The sequence below is a fragment of the Lupinus angustifolius genome, chromosome LG03, assembly GCF_001865875.1.
Source record: "Lupinus angustifolius cultivar Tanjil chromosome LG03, LupAngTanjil_v1.0, whole genome shotgun sequence".
Lineage (NCBI taxonomy): Eukaryota > Viridiplantae > Streptophyta > Magnoliopsida > Fabales > Fabaceae > Lupinus > Lupinus angustifolius.
The window spans coordinates 3,885,016-3,898,924 of record NC_032011.1 but is presented as its reverse complement, the minus strand read 5'-3'; the positions used below and the strand labels follow the sequence as shown (position 1 = coordinate 3,898,924).

Below are 13,909 nucleotides of genomic sequence, written 5' to 3'. Positions count from 1 at the left end.
GCAAAAATAACAATGCCATAAAAAATAGATGAATTCATTAGTTTGACTCTTTTGGCATCTAAACAGCTTTTCTTCATTGACCTCACAATCTAAACCCACCACATAACAACCCAAGAGTAATTTTGTACCACAACCACGACCCAATAAGGAAGACTACGAAACTAACCAAATACAATAACACCTGGATTACTATCCAAAATCATTCTTAACTAAAAAGCAAGGAACATTAAAATAAAAGTGGTAAAAACTCATTAACACCTCTTTACAGAAGCATCCACAATAGCATTATTTCTAGTTCCTGGCACCTGCTCCTTCCCTTTCAAGCTTCTGAGAGAAAAACTTAGTTGCAAACATGTTGTCCTCAAAATAATCCTTATAAGGATGATTCTTCGGAACAAGCCCCCGAAACTTCTGGAACTGTTTCTCAGCTTCATCTTTCTTCCTCAACAAGGTATATATAATACCCTGACACAAGTAAGGCCTAAAATCTTGAGGTTCTTCCTTCACCAGATCCTGATAATTCTTCAAAGCCTCTGAAAAATCACCTTCCATCACCTTAATCTGTGCAATCAACAGCTTAAAATCTCGCACCTCGGAATCTTTCTTTTCCTTCTTGCAATTCTCCACTGCTTCCTCAACCCTCTTCAATACACCATCCAATGGCTGGTTCGATTCTGAAGTCGCCATTACAAGGCCGTGATAAGCTTCAACACGAAGCGGATCTCTCTGGAGAATTTCCTCGAACACATTGCGCGCAAGTTCATGATCATCATTGTAAACATGCATATGAGCTTTGAGCAAAGGCCATTCAACCTCTTCAGGTTCGAGCCCAATTAAGCGCTCAATAACTTGAATCGCTTCATTAACTTTGCGAGCACGAATTTTCAGCTCCATGAGAGTGCGAAGCGCTTCAATGTCGTTAGGGTTTTCGCTCAACCGCGATTCGATAAGTCTCTCGCTTTCTTCATCAGGGGCTACGTTTTGCTCCGACGCGACGGCGGAGGGTAACGGAAGAGGAGCGGCGGTGACGGGCATGTGGCGCATGAAGAAGAATGCGGTGGCGGCGATAACGATGCATGTGGTTTCGACGATGGGGGAGAGGAAAGGGGAAATTAGGGTTTGGAGGAGATTGGAGGATGAGGTTTTTGTGGGTTTATGAAACGCAGAGTCGTTTAGTGAGGCTTTGATGGATGAGAGTTTAAACGACGACGTTGAGGGTAGTGGTGGTTGAAGGGACTTGAAAGAAAGGGAAGAGGAAGAGGATAAGGGAGATGGGAGAGATGAACGGTGGAGATTGAGTGAGAGGTTAGGAGAGTGACGTAACGTGGAAAGAGAGAAATCCATTGGTAAAGTATGAGAGTGAGTGGAAGTGGCCAGTGCGAGCATGAAGAAGGAGAAGGAGGAGAGAGCTTAAACCCTGAACCGGAGATTTCCAAGATGATATTTTGGTCGGGAGTGAAACTTTGAGATGTATTTCGGAAAAAGAAATCATAAATAAAATTTAAATTAATGTGTATATAATGTAGTTGAAAATAGATATATCATATTTAATATTTAATTATGATTCACTCTCATATATAACTTTTGGGATGGTCAGTATAAGGAGTGAGACTCCTCTCCATGCAAGTGGTGCGTAAAAGTGAATAAAAAGTAACATATATTGATACTTATATCCTTTTTATGTGTAATGATATTATACTTTTATCCTTAAAATACAAAGGAAAAAGTCATTTGCCTCTCCATTACTTGAGAGGAGTCTCACATGTGCAGTAGAGTGAAGAAGATTAGGAGTCTTGGTCGGAATATTGCCTGGACCTGTCGGGGGAGGTACATGAAAAGGTCATCTCACATTCAAGTTACTAAAGTGTTTTAGAGAGAGAAGTTAGAGTAAATAACAACAAATGTGGCAATAAATGAGGGAATGAAAATTAATTATACTCCATATGTGGGACTCCTTATTTATAGAGCCTGGAGGTCATCGACATGGCACCCAACTATTGGTTAGAATCTAGCGGGTTCAATGGGATATGTTCGGTTGTCCTTATTCCGTTTGCAGGCCTGTGTTTGTCGAATTGTCGGGAGACAAGTAGGATGTGCAGGCGACGTGGGAGGTGGAATGTAGTCATGATTTAAGATGTTTGTGGCATATTAATGACGGTGTCAGAGACATTAATGAGGTGTCATAGACATTAATGGGATGCCTGAGACATTAAAGACGTGTCAGGAGCATTTATGGCGATTTCGGTGGGCCCAACTCTCCATGGGCGCGTGAGCGATGGTAGTATAAGACACACATACACGCCCGAGACGGGTTAGGAAACATCTGGATTTATCGAGGGTGGAACAATTACCCCTAGTCTATTCGGTTGGTCGAGAGCGAATCGAACTAGTAGACTCAAATGTTCCGATTTGATGGATAAGGGTGGCCTATAGGTGTAGGAGTAGGCCATGGTGACTATCTGTCTTCGTCGGACACGTGGAGGGACACATGGCGTTCTATTTGATAGTTTGGGATAACCAACTCACGCGTCTGCTCGTTTCAGTTCGGCCGTCTAGGTTTCTACGCCACTGTTGGATTACTCTTGAGTGATTTTGGACGGGTAGATGCATTTTTTGGGTTGGGCCTCTGGGGAGATCTGGGCTTGGGTCATTCCCTATAAATAGAGGTTTTCCCCTTCTATGATCTCCACCTTGTTGTTCGCATTTTCTCTTGCCGAATCTTTGAGCATTTATGCATCTGGGCGAGCTTTCTTTTCTTCTAGAAGTTTCCTCTCTTTCAAAGGCTTCATTCCTTTAACCGGTAATTCCTTTTCTTCTTCTTTACTTTTTTAATTATGTCCAGCGGAGGTTCTAGTTATGATGAGCTAGAGATCTTGTCTAAACCCCCACCAATTTTCACAAACCTCGCTTCTTGTCACCGAAGGCATCAATGTACGTGGGGGCGGCCTCAACAATTGTCTCTTCCTGCTCTTTTGTGCGACCTGAGGGGGAAAGAGGGCAGGGACGAGGTTGATGTCTTGGACCGAACAGCCTTTTACGAGAAATGGTGTCCGGTCTTGGATGGTATATCCACTTCGGAGTGTGACACTTCTTTTGGTGACAGGTCACACATGGGGAGGAATTTTGCTAAACGTGCCGACTAGTATACTCCTCCACCGGAGATGATGGTCCTAGAGTCTCCTTACTAGTGGGTGGACCGAGAGGTTGTTGGTAGTGCTTCTTTCTATTCTACAGACAAGCATCATCGTGTGGATCTGCTAGCCCACCCAACTGAGGGCATAGCGTGGTGCAGCCCGTCTACAAAAGAACGAGTTTACCAAGATATTTTTCTAGAAAGCGGCGACCGTCACAACTTCTATATGTAAGAGTACGTTTGTCGCCGGATCGAGGTGAGGTTGCCCTTTGATGGATGGCATGTCGAAATGTTGCAACACCTCCAAGTAGCCCCTTCTCAACTTCATCCCAACTATTGGGGGTTCATTCGAGCCATCAAGATATTTTGCGAAGTTATGGAACGGTTGTGCATGCTTCGTCTGTTCTAGGTGGGACACAGTACTAACAAATACGAGAATGATGCAGGTCGACGCGAGTGGACGTCGCTTCAGTCTAGAAACGAGCGTGCTCTCTTCCAGCCTTTTGAGGGGTCCGTCAAGGGTTGGAAAACCGGGTTAATCCGGGTAAAAGTCCAGGGTGATCGTCATACCTGGGCTTATGGGCCTGATGGTCTTCCCTAGTTTCCATTCTCCTCGAACATGGGGATACACCAAAAACCAGCCAAATCATTCAGCCTCTCGTACGACCAGTTGAGTCTCCAACAAAGGGAGGGGGCAGACGAGATGTTATCGTGGATAGAGGAGGGTCGAGTTAAAATGTGCTATAATTTGGTCAAGGGGATCATATTTTCGAATTGAAAGTCGGTGAGCAACTAGGTTTATACACTTCTGTTTTTATAGTATCTTTGCATGATCTGATTTGTTTCTTTCTTTTTTGCCAGCAACTACTATGAGCGACCAATCCGATTGATCAAGGCCTTTGAGAAGGGCTGCTTTGAAGAGGAAGAGCGATGATATCACGAAAAAGGCGAGATTTGATTCACCTACTCGTGCAGAATCTTCCCAGGGGGATGGTTCAACCACCAGGCCATCATACGTTCTACCTATTTGTTCTGAGCCTCCAGTCACCGCCGACCGTGTCGTGGCGGATGTCCATATGGTTGATCTAACTGGGGATGAAGCCTTTCCTACTAGGGTTTCTAATCCCCGTGCTGAAGACTTCGCCAAATTGAAGACCCCTACTAGTGGTAAACGAAAGACTTCCGTCAAATATTCTTTCATGTATCGAGTTCCCAATGTGGTTGAAACTAGGTTACTTAACCCATGGATGCTGGATACCATGGAATTCATGCTCGTGACCGAGCTGCTAAGGAGAGTCTAGGAGGCCGAGGTTCTGCTTGCTTCTATGGCGAAGTACTTCGAGGGTGAGGGAGTACTGACCACCCGGGTTGGGGAGGATGCCCTAACCAATCTCAAGAGCGACATTTAGCATACCTCCATGAATTGGAGAAGAAGTATACTGAAGGCCTGAAGGTCCAGGAGGAGCAGAACCTGACTACTGGTGAGCAACTATCGGCCATGTCAATCTAGTTCCATGATGCTCGAGAGGTAGCATTGTAGGCCCAAGTGGAAATGGTGGCTGCCGAATGAGAGATAGGTGTTTTGGGCGACTGCCTCTGTCAGGCTGAAGAGGATAGGCGTCAACTTGGGGCCAAGTTGAAGTTGTCGGAGGAGTGGGAGGAGACAACCAAAGCTAACATCGCTCGGTTGGCTGATGAGCTGTCCCGGTTGAAGGCGTCTTATGAGGACTTAGAAGATGATGTCGTTGTGGCGGCTAACGCGACGTGGGACAATGCTTCCGCTCAAGTCCGGTTAGTTATTCCTGGTGCTGATTGGTCTTGGACCATGATCGATGCCAGGGTCACCTCCGAGGTTGAGCTGGTTGCTGATGAGGAGGAGGGCCTAGTGAAGCTTCACGTTCTGGGTAGAAGTGGTGGGGGCTTATAATTTGTATCTTTCTTTTTTTCTTTTCTTTTTTGTAACTGGTCGGATTTAATCCGACCCTTAGTGAATGAAGACTGCCTTCTTTTTTATCTTGCCTTGTCAATTTATTTTTCGGCTGATGTACAACAAGTGATTTGCATAATTTAGGCTACTTGTCCACCCGGATAAATCCGGGTTTTTCCTAACTGAACTTGCCCAATAATGTTGGATAATAAGTAATGTATGGTCGGATAATTCTCAATATTTCCCAAAGTAATGATCTTTGGACCTTCATTAATGAATTTGAACCATAATGTAGGATAATCATTAAAGTAATGATTGGTCGGATGTCTATAATTGAACCCGAATGGAAATGTTGGATAGTTGGATGGCCAATATGTAATGACAGGGCAAATGTCCCTAATTGATTCTGAATATAAATGTTGGAAAATTATTAAGTAATGTCTGGCCGGATAATTCTTAAAATTTCAAAAGTGGTGATCGTTGTTATGTGCCAAAAATACCTAATTTTCATACACTTTTCATGACACTTATCCTATGCAAATCATGTAAAACAAACTTAATTCAAATATTTGCCGACATAGACCATTTTGATGCACACATGAAGCTGCTGACTAAGCAGTCTGGCGTGGACATTTTGCACTGCCCAGCTGACCCGACACCAACTTGGCTCGGTCAGGCACAAGCATTACACGTCAGACTCAAGCCATGCATAACCCAACTTGCTGAAGCAAGCAGCTCAGCGTGCACCTTGGGATCGCCCAACTAGAACCGCACACCTACCAGAGTAGGACAAGCTGTTGAAGTAGGCAGCTTAGCATGTAGACATAAGCAGCCAAGCGGGTTGGACCCGACAGGAGTCAAACTTCACTTAGCCACCAAACAACCTTGACATCATGCATGACCTCACTTGACAAGGCCCCTGAGCACTTTTAGAGTAGCTTTGGTGAGTCAACACCAAGCAGCTGACTAAGCTGCTCAGTCATGGACCAAACACATGCTGAATGGTTTGGGGCACCTAGCGTGACAAGCAGGTGGCCAAGTGGTGCCCTGGTTGCCTATAAATAAAGCCCTCATTCGACACTTGAAAAACATCTTACACACTCGAAAATACACTTCATTCTTATTCTCACTAGAAAATTGTAGCCTCGGTTTTAAAGTTGTTCTAGGTAATTTATTGTAAATTTTACTTAGAATTCAGGAGGAGAAAGGAGATGACAAATGTAATACAAAAACTTAATTTTGTAATATCATTTGGATCCAAAAAGTATCTCATCATTGGATAGATGACTCATGCTCCTAAATATTGATTTGAATTATGGTGTAATATTATTTCTTCTCTTCTTTTGTATTATCTTTTGAAATTAATACATTCAAGTTATTCATTTTTGGTTAAGTTTTGATTCTTTATGAAGTTCTTAATGCGGTTTTAGCTTGATCACCTAAAACTTGATTTAAAGATCCAAAATGCTTCTTCTTAAAGTGTTGACAAGTGAACTAAAAAGTATAACCTACACCTTAGTTCACTTGCCACATCAAGCATCTATTTTAAGCAACTTATGTTCAAGGCTAAATGATGTTAATGGAGCCTGAAGTAGGGTGTGACAACCTACTTTGACGAGTGACATTTAACTATCATTTAGTGTATTTCATAAGGTTTGAAAATCATCTTATCATTCTAAAACACTAGATGAAGGATTTAGAAATGATGTGTGGAATTAACCAAAAGTATAACACATAACTTGTTAATGTTTTTCAAAACCATTTGAGTCTAGAAATAATTTCATATTTCAAACCAATTTTCTCCTCAAGAATTTGTGAGTATTAGTTTATGTTTCCTTGTTAATTTTTATGCAACATAACATAAAATCATCAAAAAGTGTTTAATCATTATTTTTGCTATAATATGTCTATATGATTTTATTCTATTATGCAATTCCCTTTGGTTCAACATAACCCTATATTATACTATAATTGAATCTTGTAAGAGATGCAAATGTAAAATAATAAAGTATTAACTTATAAATTTTATTTGTTGACAAAGAAAGAAACCTTGAATCAAAGTGCAATTTAATTCATACATTGTATCTTTGTGAAAATGAAAAATACACAGCCATAATGAGTGATCTAATTAGTAACTTTTATTTTTAGTTATTTACATTTCCGTAATTAACATTTATTTTCTATCATATAGATTCTGCAACTAACTATTTATTGCTTTATTTATTTATTCTTTACCAACCTTCCACGAGGAAGTAGTTCGGTTAATAAAGGAAAACGAAAAATAAATATCACTCATTATCACTTGTATTAATTTGCTAAATTCATTTATTCAAACAAAGCTGAGATGATATAAAGTTGTTAATGAATAAATAAAGCTAAATTTTTGGTCAAATTGAAAATTCTTGAAACCATTATATCGGCGTTGGAATTTATTCCAACAAAGTTGAGATGACGAGCAAAGGATAAACTAATTAAATAAAATCAGAAACTTGACTAATCATCCATAGCATCGAAAAACACCTTTCAACAATCACCCATACTTTCATCATTGAATTTGAACCATAACGTAGGATAATCATTAAAGTGATGGTTGGCCGAATAAACAAACAAGATTGTGTTCTCCGAGTAGCGTGTATTCATATTTACCGGGTCAATAACCATCAAAGGGGGAATGGTCCACGCCTTTGAGGGGTGTATGGTGGCGCCTAAGGGGACTTGGTCCTCGCATGAGTTTTAATATTGGACCACCGTCAAAGGAGATTGGCACGCGCCTTTGAGGGATGTATTATTGGTGACCAAGGGGACTTGGTCCTTGCTTAGGTTTCAAGATTGATATAGCGTCGAAGGGGGATTGGCTCACGCCTTTGAAGGGTGTATGGTTGGCATCCAAGGGAACTCGGTCCTCGCTTGGGTTTCAAGATTGATCTGTCGTTAAAGAAGGATTAACCCACGCCTTTGTGGGGTATATGATTGACGATCGAGGGGACCTGGTCCTCGCTTGGGTTTTGGGATTGAGCTGCCGCCAAAGGGGGACTGACTCGCGCCTTTGTGGGGTAAATGATTGGCGACCAAGGTGACTTGGTCCTCGCTTGGGTTTTCGAATTGAACCACCGCCAAAAGGGGACTGGCTCATGCCTTTGTGGGGTATATTATTGGCGGCCAAGGGGACTTGGTTCTCACTTGGGTTTTGGGATTGAACCGCCGCCAAAGGAGGACTGACCCACACCTGTGTGGGGTATATGATTGGCGACCAATGGGACTTGGTCCTCGCTTGGGTTTTGGAATTGAACCGCCGCTAAGGGGGAATGGCCCAGGCCTTTGTGGGGTATATTATTGGCAACCAAGGGGACTTAGTTTTTGGCATTGAACCGCCGCCAAAGGGGGACTGACCCACACCTTTAAGGGGTGATTGGTTGGTTGCTCACCTATGGCCTCTAAAAAATATTTGAATAGTACCTTGTTAACATATAAGTTGGATTTGATTACATCATTTGTTCAGCCATTGAAAGGTATGATACATAACATTTACATATTTTTAAGCAAAAAATTGTCGCAAGTTCGTAGTGTTCTAAGTGCGGAGCATCTCCTTTCCTACCAAGTCTTCAAGTTTGTAGGCCATTTTGCCGGTCTTGTCAGTTATTCGATAATGCGCTTCCCAATCAGGTGCTAGTTTGCCTTTGGTTTTGCCGATGTCTTCCCTTATGAGTACTAAACTGTTAGTTTCGAAGTCTCGAGGTACCATAATTGTGTTATATTTATCGGTGGTCCTTATTTTGATGGTAGTTTCCCTTATTCTAGCACAATCGCTTTTCTCTTCTATCTAGCCCAGGTTGTGTCTTAGGATAGCCGAGTTGGCGGCTTCATCGAATTGTAATGCCCGCCAGGTGGGCTCGCCAATCTCTACTAGGATCATAGCCTCGAATCCATAAGTGAGGTTGAAATGTGATTCCCTAGTGGTAGGGTGAGGAGTTGTGTGGTAAGCCTAGAGGATGTGATGTAACTATTCTAACCATGCTTCTTTCGCCTCTTGTAACCTTCTTTTTATTCCTCGCAGTAGGACCTTATTAGCCACCTATGTCTTCTCGTTGGTCTGAAGGTGTTTGACCTAACTGAAATGTTGCTTGATGTGAAGACCTGACAACAGTTCCCCGAATTTTTGACCTGAAAATTAAGTCCCATTATCAGTGACAAACGCGACCGGCACCCCGAACCGCTTGATAATGTTTCTCCATGTGAATTTCTGGATGTTGGCTGAAGTGATAATGCAAAAGGGCTCAACTTCTATCCATTTAGTGAAGTAATCTAGTGCCACTATCAGGAACTTAAGTTGTCTAGCTGCTGATGGAAATGGTCCCAATATGTGGCTACAGGGTCATAGTGGTTGTCAGCTCTTCATGTGGGGTTGTGTGAAAAATAGCATACAACTGGTAGGCTATGCATATCTTGGTTAAGTCAGAGGCGTCGTTTTCCATGGCCGACCATTAATACCCTGCTCGATATACTTTCTTGGCCAAAGATGTTGCGTCGAGATGTTGGCCACAACTTCCTTCGTGAATTTCCTGGAGGACGTATCGTGCCTTGTCGGGGTCGAGGCACTTAAGCCTCGGTGATACAAACAACCTTGTACTATTGTGAACCATGAACTGTGTCTGAGGAACCTTTGCCTTTCTTTCTGGCCTGTCGGTAGGTCGTCATTGAGTAAAAACCTGGTGATGGGGTCAGTCCATTTGTCCGAGATTTGTATTTGTTCGACCGCCATGACCCTAGGTTGCACAATGGTTCCCTGAACCACCGATCTGTTATTTCCCGGACTCTTCGTGCTAGCCAATTTGGATAAGATATATGCCCGGACATTCTGCTCCCTTGGGACGTGTTGGATGAAGGCTTTTTCAAATTTGACCATTAGTTCTTTAACCTTGGCTAAATATTTCCCTAACAAGATATCCTTTGTTTGGTAAGCGCCCGTAATCTGTGAGACGACGAGCTGAGAATCACTGCATTTGGAGCTCTAAAAAGTCTGCTAAAAAGTTAGTCTCCTTTTAAATTAGGAATGATAAGACAAATCAGGGTTGAGTACGTATTTACCTAGCCCAAACCCAAATTTAGAACTCGAACCTAGTAGGTTTGAAATTAATGGTACCATTTCAAACCTCAAACCCAACCTAAAGGTAATGAGAATTATGTGGCAAATTAATTTGCAATTCAAAAAGGATTTCAATTTGCAATTCAACTTCCCTACCTAATGTGTGGTTGCTGCAAAATGAAATTCAGAATTCCAGTACAAATGAAAATGCCTACTTCATTACGTGGCTGCAGCTATACATGGCAAAACGGGCATTGCCCGCAGACGCAACCGCATATCCCACATTTCTTTGCGGACAGGGCATATAATTTTTGTCCATTTGACCGTTTCGCCCGACCCTTTTTGCCCGCCCAGTTCGCGGATATTTCCATTGGGCATGCAGGCAGCCCATAAATATAATTTAAGGAAAAAGTAAGAAAATTTTAAATACGTTATGATGTAACTTGAATTTTAATCCCTAAAAAAATTATAATCTAATATAATTTGTTAAACTTCATATAAAATATCAAAAACATTTATTAATTTTTTATCTTCAACTATTTAATTTAATTTAATTTAATATATGAACTTTTTAATTTTTTTTAATTATTCAACAATGTCCGCGGACCGTTTTAAAACGGGCAGGACATTGAATTTTGTCCGTTAAGCAAATGCAGGCATGTCCACAACCTCTTAATTTTTTGTGGGCATTTGTGGTCATGGGCTAAACAGGGCAGGCATCCTGTTTTGTCATCTCTAGCTACAGCGAAATTAAATACAGAACGCAAGTACAAATGAAAATACAAAGATGTGCATGAAAATGAAAATTTGTAGCAATTGTAATAAGTAACTATAACTGCAAGTACAAATGCAAGGTTGATGATACAAAGCATGAACAACCTATCATTGAATTGAGGGTGAGTTCGGAGTCGAATATTACATGTATCATACCCAAACTTAAAAATTAAATTTGAAGTAAAAACGACTCAATCAATTCTAGAATTCTTGGGCATTAAATTCTTTGATCGCCCTCAACTTATTTTTACAGTTTGAGGAGACATAATAAATATAAAAAACAAAAATAAAAGTTGGAGGACATATAAATAAAATGAAAAGAATATTATGTTTTTAATATTTTTAAGTAAATTTAAAAGAAAATGAACATAATGCACGAATCATGGTGAAAATAGTAGAGTGTTGGAAATTTTTATGAAGTTTAGGAGAATTCTTGGGAATGCCCAATTGCTAGAGATGGCAAAACGGGTCATCCGACCTGTTTAATCTGCGCCCACAAATGCCCACAAAAATTTAAGCGGGCACGGGCATGCTTGCATTGGCTAACAGACAAAATTTAATGCCCTGCCCTTTTTAAAATGGGCTAACGGGCTAGCAAGCGGCCCGCGAACATTGTTGAATAATTAAAAAAAATAAAAAATCCATATAATAAAATTAAATAAAGTAGTTGAAGATAAAAAATTAACAATTTTTTTATATATTTTATATGAAGTTTAACAAATCGCATTAGATTACATTTTTTAGGGATTAAAAATCACATTACATCATAACGTATTTAAAATTTTCTTACTTTTTCCTTAAAATATGCTTATGGGCTTCCCGTGGGCCGCTCGCATGCCCAACGAAAATGCCCGCAAACTTGGTGGGCAAAACGGGCTAGGCGTAACAGGCAAATTTTGTAGGCCCTGCTTGCAAAAAAATGAGGGCTATGTGGGCGCGCCCGCGGGCAATGCCGATTTTGCCATCTCTACCAATTGCCCATGTATTGCAATCCTCATGCACATGGAAGATAATTGGACTAACACTAAGTCATAGGCATTATTAGCATGCACATGTAGAATTGTTGGAACATGGTTTGTTGAAAACCATGAGTGATAACTTTTGGGTGTGAAATATAAAAAACACCCAAGTCCCACACAGAAGAGTTTGAAAAAACAATTCTCAAAGTCCCAAATGGAAGAGTTTTGAAAAAATAAAAAATAAGCTCCCAAGAGAATTGGCACTGGTAGTCAGTATTGTGGGTAAATAATTGGCACAGGTAGTCATATTGTGGGATTTCGAGAACTGACACTGATAGTCAGTATTGTGGGAAGAGAATTGGCATGGGTAAGCCATATTGTGGGTAATTTCGAGAATTGGCATTGGTAGCCATATTGCGGTGGGTGTATTCAAGATCTGCTCTTACAGTGTAGTAAGAATTTGATAACAGAGATCTGGCCTGTTTTATCTTGGGGACGGCGTGGTTGATAGTCTCCTTGCATATTTTGGGCAGTGCCACGAAAAGTCTTAAAGAGAGCGACCTAGTCGTGACTCAGCCAGTAAGTATTATTACGTGCCATTTAGAATTGCTGCAAGCTATGGTTACAACAATTTTAAGATGTTTCGACTACAATGACATTCGTAGATAATATTAGTGGACCGAACAGCTATGACCTGAACAAGCCATTTCGGTTTGACGGAACAAATTTCAAACGTTGGCAACATAAGATGGAATTTTTCCTCACTATGAGAAAGGTTGTCCACGTTCTGAAAACCGACATCCCAGTGGTGTCGGATGAGGCTGAAAAAGAGGAAAGGGATAATCTGGCTATTGAAATAGCTCTCTGGAATGAAAGTGATTACTTATGTAAGAATTTCATTCTGAATGGGTTGTCTGATGATCTGTATGATTACTACAGCCCATACAAGTCTGCCAAATTAATTTGGTATGCACTTGAGAAAAAATATGATATTGAGGAAGCTGTGACTAAGAAATATGATGTTAGCCGCTACCTCAAGTATCAAATGACTAATGATAAATCAGTAGAGTCTCAGTCCCACGAGATTCAAAAAATTGCTCATGAGATCATTTCTGATGGTATGCCCTTAAATGAGCAATTTCAAGTTGCTGTCATAATTGACAAGCTGCCTCCTAGCTAGAAAGACTTCAACAACCTTCTGAGGCATAAGACAAAAGAAATCTCTTTGGAATCTCTAACCACTCGTCTTCGTATTGAAGAAGAGGCTCGTAAGCAAAATTAGAAAGATGAGGTGTTGATTGTAACACCGCGAATTTTACGATTTTGAATTATAAGATTTTATTAATATTGTTATTAATTATATTTTCGAAAATGAATTTCTGGGAGTTTTAGGTAAAGAATTAGACAAAATTCTAGTTGAGTTTTAGTCTTGAAATTATATTTCCAATTTGGTGGTATATTTTCATGATTTTTGGAGACAGTCGGTTTTGGACCGCTTTCAGGGTCGAATCTCACCCAGTACGGCTCAAAAAGTGGTTTTTGAGTTCCGTAACTCGGAATCAAATTCCGATTGCGCCGTTGGCTTCGTAATTTCATTTCAAGTCAGTATAGAACCTGAGTACACTCATACCTATTCTCTAAATATTTTTCACTCGGAATGCCGAAATCCGAAATTCTAATCGAATATTAAGATCGGGTGATTTATTATACCCGATCGAGTATTGGTTGATAATACTTGGACATGTTTATCGCACGTGTCCGGGAAGTGGTCATTTCATATTGGGATGTGAGATTTGACTTCCATAAAGCACATCTCACATCACTTTCTCAAATATCTCATGAGCTCATCATTAGCCACCCTAGGAGATTTTTTTCATCATTGCCTAGAGGGAAGATTTCCCTCTCTCCTTAAACCCTCACACTTCACACTTCACTCTCACACTCTCTCATTTGCAAAATTTTCAAGAGAAGGTAAAAATCCTCTCTTCATCTTTTTCTCTCATTTCTCATTGTTTCTTCCATCTTCAATCTTT

General features: G+C 40.7%; 1 protein-coding gene across 1 annotated transcript; it reads right to left on the bottom strand.

The window, feature by feature from the left end:
• Nucleotides 1-1,467, bottom strand: LOC109343139 (protein SLOW GREEN 1, chloroplastic-like). Its single transcript, XM_019581296.1, has one exon. It carries the CDS (start codon nucleotides 1,384-1,386, stop codon nucleotides 292-294), a length of 1,095 nt encoding a protein of 364 aa, XP_019436841.1. The 5' UTR covers nucleotides 1,387-1,467; the 3' UTR covers nucleotides 1-291.

Coding starts and splice junctions, on each gene's coding strand:
- LOC109343139 (XM_019581296.1), bottom strand. CDS start 1,386: ATGCTCGCACTGGCCACTTCCACTCACTCTCATACTTTACCAATGGAT.